General features: G+C 40.7%; 1 protein-coding gene across 3 annotated transcripts in view; it reads left to right on the top strand.

Moving 5' to 3' along the window:
• Window positions 1-25,593, top strand: part of CARMIL1 (capping protein regulator and myosin 1 linker 1) — a 317,704-nt gene that overhangs the window by 143,172 nt on the left and 148,939 nt on the right. For all 3 annotated transcript variants that reach the window (XM_081245158.1, XM_081245157.1, XM_081245156.1), the window contains exons 6-9: window positions 7,991-8,088; window positions 8,425-8,495; window positions 8,751-8,824; window positions 22,286-22,361. In XM_081245158.1, the coding sequence (XP_081101284.1) occupies window positions 7,991-8,088; window positions 8,425-8,495; window positions 8,751-8,824; window positions 22,286-22,361 (319 nt within the window). The remainder of the gene's footprint in view (window positions 1-7,990; window positions 8,089-8,424; window positions 8,496-8,750; window positions 8,825-22,285; window positions 22,362-25,593) is intronic.

Genomic DNA, 25,593 nt, shown 5'->3' with positions numbered 1-25,593 from the left:
TTGTTGAACACATCAGCCTCTTTTATATTTTCCTGCCTTTTATATAGGCTCCTAATCCTGACAGACTCCCATTCCAAAAGACATAGCCCAAATATGTGAAGAGTGTCTCATCAGTCAAGAGTTTATGTTTCCATAGAACTTTGTGATTACTGCCTATACTACCACATATCACATCGTGTTATAATTGTTTGTTTATACGTTTATACATTCAGTGAGTATTTATTGACTTTCTACTGTATGCTAGGCAGAGTGCTAAGTGTTGGGGCCCAACAGTGAATATGGTCCCTGACTACCTGGAACTTACATTGGGAAGTTGCATTACTTATACCGGGAAAGAAACCCCCCAAAAAAGAAAAATGAGAAATGATGTAAGATCAGGCTGGAAACATAGGCCCTGGTCAGTTTATATAGAGACCCCTGGTAAAGAGTTTGGAATTTAGTAGAGTTCCACTAGGAAGTCAGTGTAAGATTGTAAGTAAGGAAAGACATGGTTCCTTATATATTTTATGGAAATTATTTTTGCTTCTAGATAGAGTGGGTTGCGAAGGAGAAAGAGTAGAAGTAGAAAGCTAATTTGGAAATTATCAAAGCTAATTTGAAAGCTAATAGCTAAAGGTAATGCTCTTAGAGATAAAGATGAGAGCAACAGTAGATTTATTAAGATTTATTTTGGATATAAGACATGATGATGGATTAGGTGGGTAGGTGACAGCAGTGAGGAACGGGAAGAACCAAGGATGGCTCTTAGGTGTCTGGTTTAATAACTTAGTGCCTGACACTACTTTTCAGTGAGGTGAAGAGGGCCTAGAGAAGGGTGGGGCAAGTTTTTTTTTGGGGAAAAATTACCAACCATTTTGTTTCACGCATGCAAAATTTGAAATCTGGGGCATCTAGGTGGGGAAATCAGATAGGCAGTTAGATATGCTTGGAGGAGAGGTCCAGGTCTGGAGATGTAGCACATGTGAGAGTCATTAGTGTAAAGAGGGTCTTGAATTCATGACTGTTGATAAGATCACCTGGAGAGAGATGTGGACCTAGAAGAGAAGATGTCCCAGCGTTTAGAGGTCAAGCAAAAGAGGAAGAACCACAAAGGGAGCTGGGTTATTACTCTAGTAGAAAACCAGATTTTTTTGGTGGATTCCAGTGGGAAAGCAGAGCCTGGGAGAATTTTCAGGAGGAAGGAGTGGGTGATTGCAGAATGCTACTGGGCATTGAATAAGCCAAGGGCAGAGAGGTGTCCAGTGGACTGGCACCATGAAGGGCACAGACGACCTTGACCAGAGCAGTTCACGTGTTCTGATTGGGAGAGGCAGACCACCGTGGCTGTAGGATGAACTCAGACGTGAGAATGTGGATGTGGTATGTGTAGAAAACTAAGTAGAGAAGTTTAGCTATGATGGGTATTAGGAATTTCAGGGAACTTCTGTTTGGTACTCAGAATGGGAGATATTAAAGTATATGACTGTAACAAGGGGAATGATCTAGTAGAAAGAGATGGTTGCCGGAGACGTTGTTAATAAACCAACAATATCCTTGAGAAGGTAAGAGGGGTACAGACCACAAGACACACCTGACCTTCCTTCTACCCTGGGCGCTGCTTGAGCAAAGGCCGCATGTTTTTCTTAATCTGAAGTCCCTGGCCCTTGGCACATAGTAGATAGTCACCGAGGTTTTGGATGAGCACATACATTTCGTGCTTCCTCTGTGCCTAGTACATTGTTGGGAGAGGTGCCCTGGGAGTGTATAGAACTTACAAGATGGTAGCTCTGCCCTCAAACCATGGACTCTTGAGCTGAAAGTGATTGGGTGTAAGTGGGCGGTGAGTGAGTAGAGGCTGGCTGTGCAGAGGAGATCTACCTGGAAAGGATGGAGAGAATTTATAGGAAAGGGTAGGGAAAGGAGAGGCAGTTCAAATGAATATACCAACATGGAAGACGGTATAGATTATAATTTAGAAAATGACTGGGCAGAGAATTTAAATAAGCATACTTGACTTTCATTTCGCCTTCTTACCCAACATGCACAGTTAGCTTGTCAAAATAAACTCTTTAATATTTTGTGACTTGCACGTTCTGCCTTTACTCGTGAAGTTCCTTAGGTTGTATTACATGAGGTTGGCTGGGGAAATGTATAATTCTATTGGTGTTGGTCATTGTGACTAGAGAGAGTGGAAGGAGGAGGTAATCATACCCTTTCTTCTACGTTCCTAGTAGTCAACGCTGTCAGGAAGGGAAATAGATCCTTTACGTAAACAATATAGAACACGCAAAAGAAAACAGGTCCCCGGTAATGTCATACGACCTACTCATAGTAAGTTGGAGAATATGATACTGTATTTGGAATTCTCAAGCCTTGTTTGAGTCATTTGTCCCATCAAATGTATTACCTGAGCCCATTGTGGGGCCCTTGGGTCCTTAGCCCTCACCTCCTTCCTTACTCAGGTAGAGCCTGATCATCGGGGAAAAGTCTGATGAGCAGAGATCAGAAACTGGGTGAATCAGGAGGACAGTCACAGCCAGGGCCTCAGTTAACATAATACGTTCTTGAATAACCTAAGGTTGGCTGTATATATTATAAATGAAATGATAGCCTGCCAGGACCTGAATTTCTGGTTTTAAATATAATTTTGAAATAACATCCATGATCAAAATCAAATATATAAAAATAGTATATATATATCTGTAAAATATAACCAATCCCCTTGACTGTAGTCAAGAGAATGCTGGTAGGAAAAAAAAAATGAAGAATTTTAATTAAAATTAAGTTTTTACACCTAGAATCTTCACCTCCCTGCTACATGTATGTGTTAGGATGTTTCTCTCTCCCTCTCTTCCCTCCCAGAGTGCCATTTCCCTGCCCCCCCCACTAAATAAGGAAAGTTTATTTTAAAATATAGAGAAAATGTAAAGACTCAAGAAGAAAATTTAAATTTAAAAGTCAGATCACCATTAGCATTGTTTTGTCAACGTTCTCATCTTTGCTGTGTGATAGTCAGTATCACTGGAGGCCTCATCTCTAAGGCAGTGATATTGGGAGGAAACTAGGGAAATATTTGTAGCCTAAGTGTTGTTTAATCCGTTTCACAGAGATATCTGTAGTGGCAGTTCCCTTCAGGAAGCTGTTTTGTGTTATGGCCTTTAGCTTTTCTAATACCAAGAACCCTGGCTGTTCTCCAAAACCAAGCTAGATTTTTTTTATATTAAATTAAATCATTAGAGCGAGTTAGAACTAATTTAGAAAATGTTTACTAGAGAACATAGATGAGTGAAATGTTTCCTGCCATCTAAGCATTTATTGTCTAAAGGTAATGTAAGAAAGTTCCACAAATAATATCACGAAGAGAGTGAAATATCCTCAGATTTCAGGGAAGGGAAAGTTCCATGTAACTTGGGATGTCAAGAAAAAAATGTTTGATTTGTGTCTGTTTTCCTCTTTGTTTTGAGAGGTGGGCTTTTGTTGGGTGTGAGCTCCAGGGAGAGTTCTGCGGGGGAAATGGCAGAGGTTGGAGGCTGGAGGCAGAGGCGAGGGCAGGTGCAGCTGTAACTTAACTTGCCTTAGGAGGACAGCGGCCAGCCTAAAGCAGTTAGAATTGGGAGCCTGCAGATACCACTGTGAGACAAAGGTAAGGCACACCTGGAGAGGCCCTGAATAAAAGCCTCTGGGATAGGCAGTAGGGAGCTAGTGAAGGCTTTTGAACTTTAGAATGAAATGACACCTACACTGAACGGAGAGTCAGTCTTGTAGCACTGATTTATGAACCTGGGGGAAGAGAGCCTCGAGGTGGAACTAGAAGGTGTCAGATTGTCTGGTTACTTTAGGGGGCGAGACTCTTGGCAAGTTAATGCACTTCTCAATGCCTCAGTGTCCTCCTCTGTAAAATGGGAATAATGATACTCATGCAGTTTTGTGAGGATTAAATTAACTCATGCTGACTGCTTAACAAGTGCTCCACAAGTCTTAGCTGTATAGCCTGTTGCTGTTCTTACCCAGAGGCCCTGGAATGAAAGCCTCCACTGTTGGAAAGGAAATGGGTGACATCCGTAGGGAATTTCTTTGATGTTTATGATTTTTTATTATTATTATATGTTTCCATGTAAATTGGTTGCATTTCTCTAATTTGATTCTTTGTTGTTAAGTGTGGCTCATTACACCTTTTTAGGTGACAGAACAGTAACCTTCTAACATGATTTTCTTCTAGGCTTTCATCATATTGGATTATTCTTTCATGTATGTGACAATATGAAAGTTGGCTGGGTATTAGTGTCGTTATGTTAGGACAATGCGTCTTTACTACCATGATGAAAATGGAATTGCAAATCCCTTTTCAAGTCGAAAGCCGGTTAAGTATGAAAAGGTGAGGTTATTATAAGTGAAGAGAAGTGGCAAAATAGAAGTTTATGGTTAAACAACAGGAAGGTGCTTTACAGGCTGTGGCAGTTTCTGTATTTTTCTAAAGCAGTAGGTAGCACTGTGTGGTGTGGTTTACGTCAATAAAACATGTCCTCTTCTGGAGACAACTGCCATATGGTATAGGATGAGCACTGGAACTGAATGTTTGATAAACCAATGAATTTACCTGGATTAAAATAATTTGCAGATTTTGTTTCCGTGTCAACAATTTAAGCATGAGATTTGCATAGAGAGCAGGCATGCTTGTCACGGAGTTCCCTGTTCTTACCACATAGAACTATTTTCTGAGTCTCGTGTAAATTAAGTGCACATAATGTAAATGTAGTTGGTTCAACTGTATAGTGCCGCCTGTTAGTGAGTGGCAGGATGTACATATCTGTTTGCTAGGATTTTGGTTTACCTCTTAGGGCACTTATTCTGACAGCAACTCCTTTGTCTGTGTCTGACGCACACACGCTCTTTTTGTGTGTGTATGTGTGAGCGGGTGCCCTGTGGTGCATACACAGATGGCTCTTTGCTGTTATTTAGCTACAGGCAGAACTCATGTGGGGTAGATTTTTCTTTTCCTCATTGTCTCTGTCTAGTGTTAGAATACGTAAGAAACAGTTGCCGCCTTCTGGAAGTTTAGTTCTTATGACTTTACCTCTTACGTAAATAAAGGCACTTGTTTCATGATACTCCTTTAGTTCCTGATACCTAATTTTTTTTCCTTCCTGAAAAAAGAAAGATGAAAACTGTTACAGAAGGGGAGCTACTTGGAGAAGCTCAGACTGATACTTTTGAAGGGTGGTTTGAAGCTTAGGGAAAATGCCAGGTGTAACCTCCTCACAGCAGGGCCCTGTTCACATGGATGTCTACGCTGGCCGCTTCCCTCACTCTCTAGATGATTTCCTCCTACTTCTGAGTGTGACTGTCCAGTGCTGTTTTTGGAGTAAAATTAGGCTCTGGTTTCTGAACCTGCCGTAAGGATTAGTTTATTTCTCCCTATAATCCTAGACAGCCACCTTCCTATTCTTAATCCTACCAGCTTCCTGCCTTACTTTCTGTTTTGGACTAGCTCAACTTCATCCTGTGTGTTATTGAAACAACATGCCCTACAGTTCAGCTGAAATAAAGCAAGAATTTTAGAAGAGAAATGTGATCTCAGATGAAGTCAGACGTAAATCCAGCTTGGTGTGTCCAAGGTTTACTTAATTCATCTGTGGAAATGCATCTGCTTCCAACCATTCTGCTCCTTCTTTACATAATACCCGGCTTCACTGTCTTGTAGCCAGAAAATAATGCCACTGCGATACCAGAAGGATGGTCTTGAACCGCGATGAACCATTCCGAATTGCCAGATTCTGTAATATCACTTTCATTATGCACATCTTCTTTAACCCACATTTGTCCCCAAATTAAGAACTTTTAGAATAATGAGAGTTAATCATATGTGTGTTCAGGTAAAATAGAGAAAAATCATGTTGCATTTGTAGATGTCATGCATTTACACAGGAATGTGAAGGGATCACTGATATTTGACATCAATTGGTAATACCTGCTTATGCTTCAGTCATAAAAATTATAAAGAAGTAGGAGTATTTTTCAATGCTAGCAGAATGCTTGTATTTAAACGCTTGGGTATGTATTTGAAGTTCTTTCTAGGAGTAGAACAGGCCAACCAGGCAGCTTGTCAGGCTCTAGCACATTTTATCTGGAATATTCATCCAATCCGAAAGTGGGAATAATTGGGACCATTCTCTTCCAGTACGCTACAAGGTGATTGAAATTCATAAGGAGGAGCATTATACACATAGCCAAAGTGCTTTACATCATTAAAGGAAGGTTAAAGTGATGTTCGGTGTGACTTGGTATGTTTATTTCACCACTTTGCACCCAGGGCCTGTCATGGTCCTGGGTGATTTTGACCTGCCAGCAGCCTTGCTCACAGCCCGTGAGCTCTTCCCCTCCACCCCGCTTTACCCTTGATGGCCACACCCTAGACCTTGTCATCTCCTGGAAGGGCTTCTCCTGGGGTGAAATCATCATTCAGTTCTCTCTCTCAGACCACAGCCTCTAGTCTTTCACTTTCTTTTTCACTTTCAAGTCTTTTTCACTTTCTCTCCCTTGGCGGTGCCCATACTTGGACTTCTGGGGGGCCTCCAGGCCATGGATCCCTTGGCTTTCCCCTTGTTTCCATCTCCTTCCTGCCTTCCCTTCCTTTCCCGACCGCCAAGCCCCATGGTGTCCATCCCTTCAGCGGGGCCCTGTCACTATCCCCCACTCCTTCTGTCCCCACTGTTTTTCTGGCTCGCCTGCCTGGAAAGCCTGCATCCCTGCAGCAAGCCAACTGCCCTTTCTCCACACACATTTGGGCTGCTGGGAGCTGTAGGAGAAGATCACACAGCTGTTCAGCTTGGTGCCACCAACAGTTCATGACCTTCACTCTCACTGGGCTCTTGATGGGTCCCGGGAGGTTCTTTTTAATTTCTCAAGCTATTTGATCTCTTTATTTCCCAAGTTTGCCCCCGGCTTATCCCCCTCCCCTGTAGAAGTTTGTGTACAGTACTATCTGATCATCTTATACTCCCTGTGTAGCCTTTCCGTGGCTCCTCATGGCCCTGAGAATAAAATCCCAACCCCTTCCTTTGACCTCTGAGGCTCACTGTGACCTGGTTCCCACTTAGCTCCTAGATTCCTCTGTCATCCCCTCCCTATCACACGTTATTTGCTAACTGATTTGAACTGTGTTCAGGCTCTGGAAAGCACAGGCTCCCTAGGAGTTGTAGTCCAGGGGAAGAGATAGTAAAAGGAACAGCTCTTCCAATATGAAATGCCCAGTTTCTTGATGGGCATTTGTACCATGGAAGGACAGAAGAGGAGGTCTGTACTTTAATTCCTTGAAAATTAGTAATTTATATTTAGTGTACACATAATCTAATAAATTATTATTAGATAAATTAGATAATTTATTGAGTGGAACACACCATTTTCTAACTATTCTAATAAAATCTAATGTTGTGAAAGAACTAAACATGGAGGATATTTATGTTGTTAGATACCTTTAGCTTACAAATGGGCGTTAAATAAAGGGCTTTATTATTAAGTTCCTATAGCTCTCCAGCTCCTAGTACTCAAAAAATAGAATTATATTTACCAAAATTGAAGTGATACCCATCTTTTTTTTTTTTTTTTTTGGCTGCGTCGGGTCTTAGTTGTGGCACGTAGGATCTTCACTGAGGCATGCGGGATCTTTTGTTGCAGTGCCTGGGCTTCTCTCTAGTTGTGGTGTGTGGGTTCCAGAGCACATGGGCTCTGTAGTTTGCAGCACGCGGGCTCTCTAGTTGAGGTGTGTGAGCTCAGTAGTTGCGGCGCACAGGCTTAGTTGCCCCGCGGCATGTGGGATCTTAATTCCCTGACCAGGGATGGAAGCCGCATCCCCTGCTCTGGAAGGCGGATTCTTTACCCCTGGACCACCAGGGAAGTCCCGAAACCCATCTTTGTTTAAAAAAAAATAATGGTGTATCACAAAATAAATTTCTGAGTGCATTTCAGAAAACTTGATTTTTGAAATGTATCGTTGTTTTTGTTGGTCTTACAGGAGAATCATGAAAAAAGTCTGCATGGAGCCATCTGAGCGACTGGCCAGTCTCCAGGCTCTGTGGGACAGCCAGACTGTGGCCGAGCAGGGCCCCTGTGGTGAGCATGCATTTTAAAACCAAAAAATAAGTGGCTGGATGGCTGCCGTTTTGCCAGGAAGCTAAGTCTATTCCTAGTGTGCTACCGTAAAGGTACAATTACTTTTAAGGTGTAATTAGCACCGCACAGACTTTAGATTGGTGGAAAAACATCCTATATTTAAGCTATATTGTATCCTGCTATGTACTTACTGTAGAACAGGGGGGAGAATCTTTGCTGTTTTCCCAAAAGGAGAGAATAATCAGCGTTTTCAACATCGGCCATATTTAAGCTTTTAAATTTTAACTTCAAAAACATTTAGTCGAAAACCTGTCACATTTCTATTGTATAATTCAGGTGGATTTTCTCAGATGTATGCCTGTGTTTGTGACTGGCTTGGATTTTCATACAGGGAAGAAGTACAATGGGTAAGTGTATCTGTATGCATGCACACACACACTTTCTCACACACACACACACACCTGGAGAATATTCCAGTATTTGACTGGCTTATTTCGCTCTCTCTCTCTTTTTCCCCCCACCATTCATTGCTTGCTTAAAATCTTCCTTCCTCAGATTACATAAAAATCTGCCTGTGTCATTGTCTGATTTTCTTTGCATCTCTTTTGCTTCCCTGATCCTCTACGGGGACTGTTTATATGACTGAATTATGTTTCAAATAGGATGTGGATACTATTTATCTGACACAAGACACCAGGGAATTGAATTTACAAGACTTCAGTCATCTTGACCACAGGTAAGCTTCTTTCTTTCCTTTCTCTCACTTCTGATTTTGCTTTCAGAGCTGCCCTTGTCTGTCAGTACTTGTAAGTGTACATTATCTCCAGAGAATCCTTTTTTTATAAGGGGAATCAGGAGAACCTAAGAATCTCTGAATTTTGCCTTTTAAGTAAGAGTTTCCAGTGTGTTTATCACTATGACTGGTTTGGGATGGGGGTGCATGAATGTACCTCAAGTCCAGGATTTACACTTATAAACTGTGGAAACAATTTAATTCTTAGGTTCTTATGCCAGCCCACACACCTATTTAATCTACCCTGTATATAAAATACAGTACTATTTTGCCTAATTGCCATTTAGAACATTTTTCTATAAGGGAACTTTATGCTAAAATCCTAACAAATGACTTTGAGTTTACAATTCCTTTATTGGGGATGGCTAGGGTTTATATGCATATATTGGTGGAAATCAGTTTGCCAGTATCTGCCTTATGATAATGATAATAAAACGCTGAAGCCTGTTACAAGTTATTTGAGAGATTTTTAGGTTTTAAGATGTCGACTTTACTATATTTAGGGCTGTGGCTTGTGTGATCAGGCCCCGGAGAAGAAACTTTATTCCGTTCCCCTTCTCTGTGTAAGAGCAGACCTAGCAAAGTGATTCTGATACCTGATAAAGCTGAGCATTGCAACTCCCCTCTCACCCCACGTCCCTGCCCCTGGCAAGTCTTTCTGGTCATCTATCCTGGCCTATCTCCTTAACCCTGGAGATGCTGCTACATATTTTAGGTGGGTAGATATGATAGCTCCATCGCAATGAATCCCAGCTTGAGAAATCTTTTCTCTCTGTTTGGAATGCAGAGAGAGAAATCTGAGATTCCAGCTGTACCTTTCATGCCATTTGGACGATTGGAATTGTAGAGAGGTTGGTTGCCTCTTTTTATTACCACCATCATCTTGCCCCCAAAATACCATTTCAAATTATTTTTCCACTTACCTGGCAGGGAGTCCAGAGTTGTAGCAGAGTCCCCAAAGAGTTCTGGCCAACTGAATTGAGCAAAGAAAAAGTGTGCTGGATGGATATGGCCTTTGTGCACAGCCTGGGTCTACGGTGGATGGTGAAGCAGGCTCAGCTATGTCTGTAGATGTGGCTAAAGCCTAAAGCCCCCAGTTCTCAAGCTCAGATTTGATTCCTTTTTGTGGAACAGGCAGTTTTCTCTTGCTTAGAGCCGTTCTCCCTCTTCCTATATTTGAGGGAATGTCATCCTCCCATTTAGGCAAGATGTTTCCTGTGTAGCTCATGAAGAAGTGCCCTGAGAAACATAAATGGAAGATATTTTATTTTGTAAATATTTTCCGATAAAAACAGAAAATTGTACGTAGAATGAGATAAGAGTAGGTAGGCCTACAGTATCCAGTCTCAATGTTCTTGGTCCCAGGATCTCTTCATATTCTTAAAAATGGTTGCATTGTTCATATGGGTTTTATCTTTTGGTATTTATCATATTGGAAATTAAAACTCAAAACGTTTATTAAGTCCTTTAAAAATAATGTTAGTAAACCTATTATATGCTAATATAGATACCTTTTTTTTTGTGGTACGCGGGCCTCTCCCGTGGGGAGCACATGCTCCGGACGCGCAGGCTCAGCGGCCATGGCTCACGGGCCCAGCTGCTCCGTGGCATGTGGAATCTTCCTGGACCGGGGCACAAATCTGTGTCTCCTGCATCGGCAGGCGGACTCTCAACCATTGCGCCACCAGGGAAGCCCCATGACTCTTTTTGAATTATGGTTTTCTCAGGGTCTACGCCCAGTAGTGGGATTGCTGGGTCGTATAGTAGTTCTATTTTTAGTTTTTTACGGAACCTCCATACTGTTCTCCATAGTGGCTGTATCAGTTTACATTCCCCCCAACAGTGCAAGAGCGTTCCCTTTTCTCCACACCCTCTTCAGCATTTATTGTTTGTAGATTTTCTTGATGATGGCCATTCTGACCAGTGTGAGATGACATCTCATTGTAGTTTTGATTTGCATTTCTCTAATGATTAATGATGTTGAGCATTCTTTCATGTGTTTGTTGGCAGTCTGTATATATTCTTTGGAGAAATGTCTATTTAGGTCTTCTGCCCATTTTTGGATTGGGTTGTTTGTTTTTTTTTGATATTGCGCTGCATGAGTTGCTTGTATGTTTTGGAGATTAATCCTTTGTCAGTTGCTTCATTTGCACATATTTTCCCCCATTCTGAGGGCTGTCTTTTAATCTTGTTTATGGTTTACTTTGCTGTGCGAAAGGTTTTAAGTTTCATTAAGTCCCACTTGTTTATTTTTGTTTTTATTTCCATTTCTCTAGGAGGTGGGTCAAAAAGGATCTTGCTGTGATTTATGTCAGAGTGTTCTTTCTCTTGTTTTCCTCTAAGTGTTTGATGGTGTCTGGCCTTATATTTAGGTCTTTAATCCATTTTGAGTTTATTTTTGTGTATGGTGTTAGGGAGTGTTCTAATTGCATTCTCTTCCATGTAGCTGTCCAGTTTTCCCAGCACCACTTTTTGAAGAGGCTGTCTTTTCTCCACTGTATATTCTTGCCTCCTTTATCAAAGATAAGGTGACCATATGTGTGTGGGTTTATCTCTGGGCTTTCTATCCTGTTCCATTGATCTATATTTCTGTTTTTGTGCCGGTACCATGCTTTCTTGATTACTGTAGCTTTGTAGTATAGTCTGAAGTCAGGGAGTCTCATTCCTCCAGCTCCGTTTTTCTTTCTCAAGATTGCTTTGGCTATTCGGGGTCATTTGTGTTTCCATACAAACTGTGAAATTTTTGTTCTAGCTCTGTGAAAAATGCCATTGGTAGTTTGATAGGGATTGCATTGAATCTGTAGATTGCTTTGGGTAGTACAGTCATTTTCACAATGCTGATTCTTCCAATCCAAGAACATGGTATATTTCTCCATCTGTTCGTATCATCTTTAATTTCTTTCATCAGTGTCTTACAGTTTTCTGCATACAGGTCTTTTGTCTCCTTAGGTAGGTTTATTCCTAGATATTTTATTCTTTTTGTTGCAGTGGTAAATGGGAGTGTTTTCTTAATTTCACTTTCAGATTTTTCATCATTAGTGTATAGGAATGCAAGAGATTTCTGTGCATTAATTTTGTATCCTGCTACTTTACCAAATTCATTGATTAGCTCTAGTAGTTTTCTGGTAGCATCTTTAGGATTCTCTATGGATAGTATCATGTCATCTGCAGACAGTGACAGCTTTACTTCTTCTTTTCCAATTTGGATTCCTTTTCTTTTTTTCTCTGATTGCTGTGGCTAAAACTTCCAAAACTATGTTGAATAATAGTGGTGAGAGTGGGCAGCCTTGTCTTGTTCCTGATCTTAGTGGAAATGGTTTCATTTTTTCACCATTGAGGACGATGTTGGCTGTGCGTTTGTCATATATGGCCTTTATTATGTTGAGGAATGTTCCCTCTATGCCTACTTTCTGGAGGGTTTTTATCATAAATGGGTGTTGAATTTTGTCGAAAGCTTTCTCTGCATCTATTGAGATGATCATATGGTTTTTCTTCTTCATTTTGTTAATATGGTGTATCATGTTGATTGATTTGTGTATATTGAAGAATCCTTGCATTCCTGGGATAAACCCCACTTGATCATAATGTATGATCCTTTTAATGTTCTGTTGGATTCTGTTTGCTAGTCTTTTGTTGAGGATTTTTGCATCTATGTTCATCAATGATATTGGCCTGTAGTTTTCTTTCTTTGTGACATCCTTGTCTGGTTTTGGTATCAGGGTGATGGTGGCCTCGTAGAATGAGTTTGGGAGTGTTCCTCCCTCTGCTATATTTTGGAAGAGTTTGAGAAGGATAGGTGTTAGCTCTTCTCTAAATGTTTGATAGAATTTGCCTGTGAAGCCATCTGGTCCTGGGCTTTTGTTTGTTGGAAGATTTTTAATCACAGTTTCAATTTCAGGGCTTGTGATTGGTCTGTTCATATTTCCTATTTCTTTCTGGTTCAGTCTCGGAAGGTTGTGCCCAGTAGTTTGGAAGGATTCATAATGGCACAATTTGAGTGTTATGAGGGTCATTTGAGAGGTTTTACAACACTCCGTGTTTGTATTTTTCTCATTTGGGTATGAGTTAGGGAGAAGAGAACGGAGGAATTAGAGGTGCAAGAGGAGAGATTAAATGGGCCGTGTGTTGAGCTGGAGTTTGTTAGAAAATAGGGGCAATAGTTCTCATATGTACTGATGACTTTTCCCACTGTGGCTGTTGGCTCCCATGTATCTCTATTTGATCATAATTCAGATACAAATAAGCAATTTTGTTTACAATTAAAATGAGATTCTGCATGCATTTATACGTTGATGTCCCTGAACCTGATCATTTCAGCAGACTTCCTTCTAGAAAGCTGTACACATTTCATATAGTCAGTCTGAAAGCTCCCCTGATTGTCCATCATGCAAAGCTTTATTTATTTATTTATTTATTTATTTATTTTATTTTTATTTTTTTTTTGCTGTACGTGGGCCTCTCACTGTTGTGGCCTCTCCCGCTGCGGAGCACAGGCACCGGACGCACAGGCTCAGCGGCCATGGCTCACAGGCCCAGCCGCTCCGCGGCATGTGTGATCTTCCCAGACCAGGGCACGAACCCGTGTCCCCTGCATCAGCAGGCGGACTCTCAACCACTGCGCCACCAGGGAAGCCCAAAGCTGTATTTTTCATTCCATTCTTTTTCCCCATTGCATTTAGTCATCAGAGGTAGATGACTTAAGGGTCCTTGAAATCATTAGTGCTCCCAGGATGGAAGTTCCATGGGGGCTGGGCTCTCTCTATCTTGTTCACACTGTATGACCTGATACTCTGCAGTCAGACCAGTGGCTCAGAGTGAAGGTTTTTCAAGGGAAACTGAACTGCTCTAGGATAGCAGATCGGAATCCTGGGAGGCTGAGCGGATTAATTTTTAACACATTTTTGACCAGAGATATATTACAGCCAGAGGTGTTAGTTTCTGCAAAAATCCCCCAGTCAATAATGTGTTAAGAATCTATCAGATTACTAAAATACTTTCTTCCCCATACTCAAGTTGGCAGTTGTTGCTCTAATGGCACCCAATTTTGCTCTGCGTTATCTACTCCAATCCAGGGCTAAATCCTGTCTGGATTCCTATGCAATTCCATCTGTTTCTTTCAGTTCACTCGCCCAGTTCATTGTCTTTTTGCACCCAGGGGTTTGTAACTACCGTTTTCTAGGACCAGCTCAGATACAAAGTGGGAGATCTGGGTCATGTGTGTGGTACTGATGTTTATGTTGCAGGTCTAGTAACAGGGAGGACCAAACGTGGTCTTGGCAGCTTTATCATCTGGAGCGCAGAGATGGAAGAAACAGTAATTTCTGTGTGACCCCATCATCACACATAGGAGACAGATTTAGAAGAAGGTGCAGATCTGGGGACAGGGCAGTGCCCTTGTCATTGTTCTCATCACAGAGACCTTACTAATGTCCTCACCCTCTGATTTGCCTGGGATCTGCTCTTCTTCAGAGACATGCCCAGTGGTATGATACATGTTATATCACATGACCTATAGAGCCTCATGTACTGAGAAATAGAGAAGCATATACATCGTATTGAGGCTTCTTAGGAGTCATCCAGCATGCTATTCTCTCTTCACTGTAGACCAGCCTCTCTGTTCCTATATATTCTGCTACCTCACTAGACCGCTTAGGGTCTGCCCAGGAACTTCAAGGCAGATTTATAAGCAACTTGAATGCTGTAACTGATTAATGAATTAATTGATTCTAACTCACGAACTATGGCTCTATCAGAATTAAATGTAGGGCCAGGTACCCTGTTGTTGCTGAATAAGCATTCAGGTATGAGGATGACAGCGGTCGTCCTGGATCCATCCAGTTAGTCTCTGGAGGAGAACAGGAATTAGGAAGTACTTGGAAAAATGCCCATTCAGTTATTACTTATAGCTTCCAACATTTTATTTAAGTGTATTCTTAAAATTTATTCTAGTTTAGGTATCAGTGGGCCGAAAAGATGACACAGATTGAAGAAGGCTTTGTTATACTTCTCATGGGATCTCTCAGTGGCCTGTGAGCTGACATGTTAAAAATGTAATTACACTGTAATTTGGAGTGGCAGGGAACGATGAGGTTAGAGGTAGTGGTGCCGAGGAGAAGAGAATATATAGCTTTAACTACATCGATTTTTCTTGTTCCCTGAAGATTTTTAAGAGGAGCTAATCTTCTCCCTCCTCTAAAGCCTCCGCGACATGCATCATCGAGCTTAAACTTGGCTCATGAGAGCCCAGCCAGCAGTTCATCCCCTTCAGACTCATGTTTTTGTGTTGTCATATTTCATACTCCTCAAGGTGACATTCATGTGCCTGATGCTTTCAGGGAAGAGTTTGGAGTGTGGATTCATGTTTGTCAAGGTTGTCCTGAAGGCACTGGTATACTTCTTTCCTAATCTAAGCTCCTTCTCTTTATTCCTGCTCTCATTTAAAAAGGAAGAAGTGCTGTTTGGAGTGTGGAATCAGAAGCATTAGCTTCTATTTCCATTCCTAAATTTCTGTAAATAATTCTGTAAAACAGTGGTCTCCAGCCCGGGTCAGATGGACTGTATGGTGAACACAGTAAATGATGATATATTGAGGAATGTGGAGAAAAGAGTAGAACTTGTTTTATGCTTATTTTTTTCTTATCCATTTTATGTGTGTGAGTATGCTTTTTTTTTTTTTTACTGAGCCTAATATATTAATATAGTAGCACATGTATATAATTTATAGATTAACACACAGATTTGGGGGAGATGTGTGCTCAGGATACTTTTCAGTGAGGAGAGAACGATCAAAAAATTTAGAGAATACCCCTTTAGGCCTCTGGCATGTCCTCATCGGGGAAGTGTTTCAGGTTGTCATATCGTCACAGAGTTAGTTGGTGAGCGGTCCAACTCATCGGCTCATTTATACAGACGTATGCGTTTATATGTTGATGTCCCAGAACATCAACATACATCTATATAAATTAGCACATCAGGCAGGATTGGTATCCATGACATTTAAAAAATTTTAAAGCTCTCCCACTCCCATTTTCAAACTAGATATAAAGGAGAAAAGTCTAAATTATCCCCAGAAAGGCTATCAAATGAATACATCAGGAACAGACTGCTGTGGTTCTGAGTTTTACCAGCCTTTCTACTACAGAGCATATTTCATTGGGTGCACACAGAAAGCAGGAGAGTGGCAAAACTCTGTATTCTTGCATGAAACACTTCCTTCGAGCCTTTAAATGTTTGTAGGATTTATTGGGGGGAGCTCTTCAATCCTGTGGTATGTGGGCAGACTCAGATAATCACAGTGTTGTTCATTGGATTATTACTCTGTACCTTTGTGCTTTTCTTGCATTGTAGATTATGGGGCCTGCTAGACATCCTTCCAATCTGTCAGTCATTTTTGTTCGTTAACACTGTCCTGGAGTATTTCACACTCTTTGAAAGTCACAGTGTTTTTACAGTTTCAGGGAGGAGGCGGGCGGGGGCGAAAGAGTAAGGAGGGAAATTTGGCCCAAAAATAATAACTGGAAAAATTGAATTCTTATGAAGTCATCTAGATCACAAAGATCAGGTGAGAACTTCTAATTCAATAGATTATCTAGAATCTAGAGTGGCAAAGAATTTGACAAGTGATTTAGACTCCAAATTGCTTGCCAACTTCTTTGTTTTTGCATTTTAATTTCTTTTAATAGCCCCCAGATATTAGTTTATTTTTGATGTCCAAAGGAATAAGAGGACAATCGTTGTTTAAGAAATCACCTCAGAATACTTCTTAGTGTTGGCTTTCAAATTAGAAACTAAGTGGTTGGTTGGATGTAATGGAGGGGGTTTGAAATTTTTGATTTGAAAACCCATGGATATGCCACCCTGGATTCCCCTGTAGAGTAGGTTGAAGACTCTTGACAATATGGAAGGCATCTGACCCATTAGAGAGATGATAGCCCAGTGGTTAAGACAACCAGATCATAGGTCACAGTGCCTGGGTCTGAATCCTGTCTCTGTCCAGACTCACTTTGTGACCATGGGCAGCTCGCTAACCTCTGTGCCTTGGGAGAGGAGGGTGGGTCTCCATCTATAAAGTGGTGTTAATGACAGTGCCTCCCTCCTGGAGTTACTGTGAAGACTACATGGATTAATGTATTTAAAACAGTTCGTGCTAGTACATAAAAATGTTTAAATAACTACTTGCTATTTTTATATCCTACAAGATTTGCCCTCTTTTTAAATGAACAACTATATTAAGTGACCAGTTTTCTTAATTGAAAGAAAAAGGATTAGAGTTACACAATCCCTACATTACAGAAAATTTTAGATATTTCAGAGAGTAGTTTATGGTCTTTTCTGTGTTGCTTCTGACTTGTCAGTTTTATGCTGGTATTTTCTTCTAGAAAGATAAAAGCGAAAAACTTGGTTCTTTTGAGTTTTAAGGGAAAGTTTGAATTATTCAAAGGTGTCAGCTGAAATGAGAAATAAGGATCCCAACTTTTATTACCAACCCCAACTAGAGGCTGGACGAACAACAACAGCAAACCAACTCTATATGTAGTACGTTTACGTCAGTAGAAAGTTACGGGGTAGGAACTGTCTTGTCTCTGTTCAGCAGAGTATAAGAAACAGTTCTGCCATGTGGCCCTCCAGGATATTTGCACTGGCTCTTCCTTTTCAGGGTTTGGAGTCTTGAAAGGTTTTTGCTTCCATTTTAAGGAAATGGTAGAAGTGTCACATGAGAACATACATGAGAATACTGTGTTGTGAGGTTGCCTCAGGAGAGGCTTCCCTCAATGGCTGTAACTCTTCAAGGCTAACTTCAGATCAGAAGTCACATGGTAATGAAGAGTCATTTAGGAAGTCAAAGCAAACCATAGTGGGATATACAATAAATGCCATGAACTGATGGCAAAAAGCTGTTAACCACTTCCCACCCTGAGAAAATCAGTCCAGATGACTAGCACGGGTGTTTGGAAAGCTTTCTACATTGTGTAATATAATCATTATGTAATATAAGCAGTACTTAGTGAAAACATGGGCAGGAATTGTTCCTGAGTGACACAGACCCCCCATCAGGGAAGTGCAGGGAGTTCTCTGCAGTTAGGTGACATCAGCACGGCAGTTGGGAGATGCATGTGAATGCAAATTGAGTATTTATCCAAGATTTGCTTATGTGTTCACTGATAACTGTGCTCTGAGAAAGCCGTCCCAGAAAATGAACTCTCAGAAATGAAATTAGTTATGTAGTGTCTTGTGTATTTTCTATTTAAGGGGGACCAAATCAGAGGAGGAGGGAGACAGGGAGAATGGGCTAAGCAGCAGCCATATTATTACCTTTTCTAACCTGGTGTCACACAGCATCACTGGACGACATCTACCTCTGTGTTGTTTCCAGTTTTTGACAATTATGAATACAGCTGTTATCAGCAATACTATCGGGTTGGCTAAAAAGTTTGTTTGGGTTTTTCCATAACATCTTATGGAAAAACTCAAAGGAACTTTTTGGCCAACCCAATATGTAAGTTTTTGTGTAAATAAAAGTTTTTATTTCCCTTGGGTGAATACCCAGAATTGAGGTTGCTGGATCGTGGTAAATGTACATGAAACTTAATAAGCCACTGTCATACTGTCGTCCACCTTGAGCGTGCCATGTGCATTCCCATCAGCAGTGTATGAGGTTTCAGTCACTTTGCATCCTGGTCAGCACTTGATATTGTCACTTTTTTTTTTGTTTGAGCAATTCAGTAGGTTTGTAGTGACATCTTATTTTGGCTTTAAATTGTATTTCTCTAATGGCTAATACTTTTGAAAATCTTTCATGTACTTATTTGCCTTCAGTATATTTTCTTTGATGAAGTGTCTGTTTAGATCTTTCCGTTTATTTGAAAAACTTGAGTTAATTATTTCTTATTACTGACTTCTGAGAGTTCTTTATACATTTTGAATACCAAGTCCTTTGTCAGAACTGGGATTTGCAAATATTTTCTCCCAGAATATGGTTGTCTTACCCTTCTCTCAACAGCATCTGTTGCTGAGCAAGAGTTTTTGACTTTGATAAAGTCCAGTGTATCAATGTTTTTTTCTTTGCTTTTGGCGTCAGATATAAAAACTCTTTGACTAAGCCATACATTACTCTGTTGACCATTTCTTCTGGGATGGTGATGTGTCTCATGTAGAAGGCTAACTTCCTGTAAGAATCTTTTGTGACTGCTTTTTTTTTTTAACATCTCTCTTATTTGCACAGTAGTACTTCATATTCCCCCTATGCCAGAGGGATTATTTCACTCTGTTAGAGTTGCTTTTATTTTCTGAGCCTTCTGTTAGGCTGTGCTGGGCGGTTAGTATCACAAGGGGAGGGGCTGTCTTGCTGTGTTCATTGTTGCCTCAACCCAGCGATTCATGCACTGTGGGTGGCACTCGCTGGATCTGTGAATGGATGGAGTTGCTGGTCATTTTCGAGTTCCCATGCCTTTGCACATGCTCTTCCTAATTACTTGAAATACTCTCTTCCCTTTTCCCTGCCTGGCTGGCCCCTTCCTATCTCTCAGGCCTTGTGGACCCTTCCCCATTTGCCCCAGGATGAAGTGCTTATGTCCTCCTGTGTTCTTAGGGCACTTTGAACATGCTGCCTTTTCAGCATGTCTCCCATGGTGCTGCAGATAGCTGAGGAGGGGTCTTTCTCCACCACTGGAGAGCTGCCCTTACTCATCACTTAACCCTCAGACCCTAATATCCCTACCTAGGACTTAGTAGGTACTAAATAAATGTTTATTGAATGATTACGGTATATGTTTGTCCTTTTTTATTTTTAACACTAAAAAGCCTAGGCATTAACATAATTTAGAGAAACACGGTGGGCAGACCATGCCAGCACACACGAGTCTCCATCATCTTCATGGACATTTTTTCTATAATAAGATTTTATTTACACCATCCATAGAACATTTACTTTTATGATTCTTTTAGATTATGAATATGGATCATTATAGATAAATTTAAAAATATAGTACAAAAATTCTGTTAGAAAAATATTCATATCATCTTTAATGCTGCCACCCAGGCAAGGTATTCTCGTAACATTTTGCTATACTTCTTAAAAAAAAACAAAACACAGTGTCTATATTTGTGAGCATTTATATCTATCATTTTATATGTAGTTTTTACCAATTACACTCATTGGCTCTGATCACACAAGTATGCACCTGTAACGCTGTATATTTTTAAAATTTAATATTGTACTCCAAACATTTCTGGTGTCATTAAGTGTTAGGTTTGACTTTTAGTGTACCAGAATATTATTTTCAAGGTTTTTGCATGTCATATATAGAGATGATGCTGTCCTACCCACTGCATTAATGTGAAACCTGGTTCTATTAATGATGTGCCCTTCAACTCCTGAAAATGAATTCATTATGACAACAGCCAGCTGTCCTTCAAGTCACATCAAGTGACAGAACAAAATACACAATAAAGAGGTTCTGAAGTGTAGTCACTACTTGACATTAAATCCACAAAAGGAGATGAGATGGGAATGATTTGCCATAGTTCCTGAATGGGGAAGTACAGGTGAGGACTCTCAGATACCGTGGGCTTGGGGGGCCCTGTATTATAAGGTGGAATTCACTCCTAGAGAAGCTGCATTAGACATCATGGAGAAATGCCGGGACTTGTTCTGAGCCCTTGGTCGGTGGAGAGAGATGAGAGAGTGGAGACCCTAAAACAACTATGGAAAGAGTTGTTGTTTTTGTTTTTTAATCTGAAGCTTCTTTTTTTAACCTAAAACTTAGCAAAGTTAATAAAGAGGCTTTTTGGTGGAAAAGATGGCACGTGGAACCACATGACTAAGACTAATTCCTTGGCGTTTTCTCTAACACCTGTGGATGCTCATTTCACCTTTTAAAGCAAATCTGATGAAACTACACACACGTGCTTCAGAGGCTGGGCTTCGACTGTAGTTCTGCCCCTTGGGCCTAGTTTCACTATATTTCTCTGAGCATCTATTTCTTCATCTGTAAAATGTAAACAATAATACCTCCTAGATGAGCTGTTGTTTGAGATTTAAATGTAAAGTGCCTAGCATGGGGCCTGGTACCTTGAAGCTTGAAATAGTAGTGATTTTCAGTTCTCTTTCTACCTTTTGCCTTTCATTTCTATTTCAGTAAAAATTTGTTCATTTGCTGCTTGTCATGCCCTGAGGATAAAACTGATATGGCCTCCCTGAAGCCACAAAACTGAAATAGACAGGGATGTTGTTTTCAAAGAACTTACAACCTGGGGTGATAAGGAATAGATGTTTAAGCATCAAACTATACTATAAGACAATAAAATAAATGCTAAGTAGAGGTATAAATATTGTGCTGGTTGAGGTGACCTTGGGGGAACTTAATAGAGGAGAGGATTATGATACAGGCATTGAAAGATACATGGATTTTTGTAGCTGAACACAGCGTTTTTTTAATGTTTAAATTTTTCTTAACTTTTAATTTTATACTGGAGTGTAGTTGATTAACGATGTTGTGATAGTTTCAGGTGTACAGCAAAGTGGTTCAGTTATACATTTTCCCATTTAGGTTGTTGCATAATACTGAGCAGAGTTCCCTGGGCTATACAGTAGGCCCTTGTTGGTTATCCATTTTAAATATAGCAGTGTGTACCTGTCAGTCCCAAACTCCCTAACTATTCCTTCCCCCCACCCTTCTTCCCCCCTAGTAAAAGATAACTCTGATTGTGAAATTGCATATGCTTGGTGAGTAGTGAATTGTCTGCTTTTTGGCTTGAGCATGAGTTAGGGGCTGGAAAAATAGTGTGGTGGCAGATCTCTGATACAAATAGCTTCACTCTATGACTGAAGAACTTGTATGAAGCATAAGACAAAAAAAGCACCTGGGCTATCTCATGTGTATAATCAGTACTAAGGACTGCAAGCAAGGTACCAAATGGTTGTGGGATGCTTGCCAGTAAGCACTGGGGATCCCATCCGATGTCACTTATTATCAGGCTAGATACTGTCCTTGCTTGCTGTATAAACTCCTCTAGCTAGAGAGCATATGATATACTTGATGGTGAAAGAATTTATGAAGGAGCAGTCTAAAGGAATAGGACCTGTTAGTATGGAATTATACATATGATTTCTCTTAGAGTAAGGAGGTTCTTCAAACAAACACTGCTACCAACCTCTTTTTCTTTGGAAATAGGAATCAGAGTCCCTAGAGGTAATTTACCTTCAACAATTCTGCTTACATCATCCTGAAGATCTGTCCTAGAGAATTTAATTGTTGTCTGGGGGTCAAAATAGATATAGCTGAATGTTGTGCTTATAAATAATAGAAATTAACAGGTAAACTGGGATGTCATGGATTAAAAAGTCAAGCGCCAATATGGCTACTGTAAGAGCACTTTCATGTATTTTGTTATTTCTGCTTCTAGGGACCTAATACCTATCATTGCTGCTCTGGAATACAATCAGTGGTTCACTAAGCTGTCCTCTAAGGATCTAAAACTGGTGAGTAATTGAAGATGTTGCTTAGCTTTGCTGAATTTCAAAAACCTGATAATTATATAAAAACACAACCCACATTTGTTTTTCTACCACACTGGTGAGCTGCATACATGTTATTTCTTAGGGGGATATTTTCTTATAAATGATCTGCAGAACATTTTATAAAGTTTGTAATGTGAGATGCTTCAGAGAAGTACTTCCTCATGTTTTCAGCTGCTTCAGGCAATTTTAGATGATGAACAGAAAGACACATTTAGTGGAGGCTTCAGTACACACTCATTCTGTTGGCAAAGACTATTAAAGTTACATTTGCACAGCTGCAGATAGCAGGTTTTATGTTCCTATCTTGCATTCCATCTCCACAAAGCTTCCCTTCCTGAGAATTTAGGAAAACGTTACTAAGGTAGAGTTGGTCTGGTTTAATTATGATAGTTAACATTAATTTTCTAGATGAGTTTTTGGGCAGATTTATATGTAAGCAAAGTGAAATCTGTTAGTTTTCATAAGGCATGGGGGAGCCAAAGTTTTGGTCTGTTTTACTACTGGAAATAAGATGCTCTGTTGGTTTTTTTTTTGAAAATTCAAAGCAGCCATATGGACAGATGCTTATCCATGAGTTAGGTTTCTGCTGCTTCATTTTAGCACAGAAGATAATTTAGATGTTGCTTTATTGGAGACTCTTACATTCAAGCCTCCAACTTTCAGAGGTCATAGAAACTGGGGGTTTAAGATTTTAAAAGTGAAGAGATAGGATTTGGATTGAGACATGGATCTATTGAAAGTGGAGGGTTGAGATTTGCTGGCGGCCAGCCTGCTGGTTCTCTGAACTTGCTTGGAGTGTGAGTGGCTTAAGGCGTTATAGGTATGAGCATGGGCAGAACTCATTTGGGGATTATTAAGAGCCAATGCAGTAGAGTGTGGGCTTGGAAACCCAGAAATCTGGGTTTCAGATTCTGACTCTTATTACAAAGCTGTGTGACCTTAGATACATTACTTGACCTTCCAGGGCCTCTGTTTCCTGCGTCCCTATTATTGTGAGCTAGTTGGAGCTCATGTCTTATCAGAATCTGTGTCTCAATAGCTACACAGTAAAAATTGGTTTAATAAATAGATGTCAAATGAGTTTGTTGAATGAATGAATGGACATAGCAATATAACTTTTGCAGGTTATTGAGATGAGTAAATAATGTGTATAGAAATTCCAACAGTGCCTAATGTATTACAGGCATGTCACAATCAGATTAGCAAAGAGGCTGAGAAATGAACAAATGGGGGAGTGTGAATTATGGAAACTGTATCAGCTACATGGCCGGGGGTGGTGGTGGTGTCTGAGGTCAGTGATGACTGAGGTACGGATGGTGACCTCCCAGGGAACAAACAGACAGCCGTGGTGGGAGACCTGGGAACAGAAGCCTCTCATTGCTGTTTGCAGGGATGAGACCATTTGCAGGACTGAACCAGCAGAGATTCCAGGTGCACGAAGGGAGCCATTTTGAGGAATGAGAAGTAGATTAGCCCAGGGATTGTGGGATCAGAGAGAACAATGCTTTGCTACCAAGTCAGTTTTCCTGGTTCATTCAGACATTCACCTAAGCCTATGATTTTCAAAATGGGGCACAAGAGAGCTATGAGGAGGTTGTGGATATCCCACTTTTGGAAGTTGTCCCAAATCATTAGTACCAGGCCACCGGTGCTGCCATTCTGTCATTATTCCTCCCAGGCAGCATCTCCTTTTAACTGCCTTAGATGTTTAGGGAAGAAAACATGCACCTAATTATTTTCAGTCTTGGCCAGACAAAGCATGTAAGTGTTCATATGCTTTCTTGGGTGTCCCGGGATGGCAGGAAGTGGAGTGACAGGATTTGAGGATTGCCCTCACTGCTTACCTATTAACTGAGATTTAAACATAAAAATGCAAATGTGCATAGTTTTAATATTTGGTACTTAAAAATGAAAAATGGTCTTTGGGCTATCTCTCTGCAAGTTTTCAAAAAGAAGACTAGCAATTCTTCCATGTTTGTCACTCAAAGTTAAAAAGAAATGATAGGGACTTCCCTGGTGGCGCAGTGGTTAAGAATCCACCTGCCCAGGCAGGGGGACACGGGTTCGAGCCCTGGTCCGGGAAGATCCCACATGCCAACAGAGCAACTAAGCCTGTGTGCCACAATTACTGAGCCTGTGCTCTAGAGCCCATGAGCCACAACTATTGAGCTGGCGTGCTGCAACTACTGAAGCCTGTGCACCTAGAGCCCGTGCTCCACAACAAGAGAAGCCATCGCAATAAGAAGCCTGCACACCCCAACGAAGAGTAGCCCCTGCTCGCCGCAACTAGAGAAAGCCTGCACGCAGCAACAAAGACCCAACACAGCCAAAAAGAGAAATTAAAAAAAAAAAAAAAGAAAGAAAGAAACGATACTTTCCCCTTTGATGGCTTCTACAGTATGCAGTCTCAAAACATTTTCTAACACCTGGTCTATTTGAGGCAAAGGAAGGCATTACACCTTCTGTGAATTTTTTAAAACATGAAGTGTAAAAAGAAGTAACCTCCTCTCAAGTTATATGAATTCTCTGGGTTGTTAATTCTCTGGGTTGTTAAGATTGCTGCTTGCTCAGTAGAAGTCTCCTGAGCTTAAGGTACCACAGGAAAAATATGACATATGCTTTATGCTGAACTTATGAAGCCAGTTAGCAGTCAGTATCCTAAATTTAAATGGAGGGATATAGAGATTTTTTTTTTTTGAAGGTATGCTGAATATGCAATTAGGACCAAGATTCTGGACTCATTAAATTAGCAGTAGAATTGAGGTCTTGCTCACCGCTCTCAGTTTTAGAATTTAGACAAGTCATTGAGCATCATTGGGTCTTTTTATTTATTTATTTATTTATTTTTTGCATTACGTGGGCCTCTCACTGTTGTGGCCTCTCCCGTTTTCGGAGCACAGGCTCCGGATGCGCAGACTCAGCGGCCATGGCTCACGGGCCCAGCCACTCTGCGGCATGTGGGATCTTCCCGGACCGGGGCACGAACCCGTGTCCCCTGCATCGGCAGGCGGACTCTCAACCACTGTGCCACCAGGGAAGCCCCATTGGGTCTTTTTAAATCGTTTAAAAATGATATGGTTGGGCTGGATAACATACGTGGTTCCTCTTAGTTCCAAATTTTCATATTTATTTTATTGGATTAGTTCATTTGTTATTTTATAGTGATTCTTCTAGTTTTTATACTGTACATTTT

The sequence above is a fragment of the Mesoplodon bidens genome (assembly GCF_964165515.1).
Source record: "Mesoplodon bidens genome assembly, chromosome: 10".
Taxonomy (NCBI): domain Eukaryota; kingdom Metazoa; phylum Chordata; class Mammalia; order Artiodactyla; family Ziphiidae; genus Mesoplodon; species Mesoplodon bidens.
This window is presented reverse-complemented; position numbering and strand designations above follow the sequence as displayed.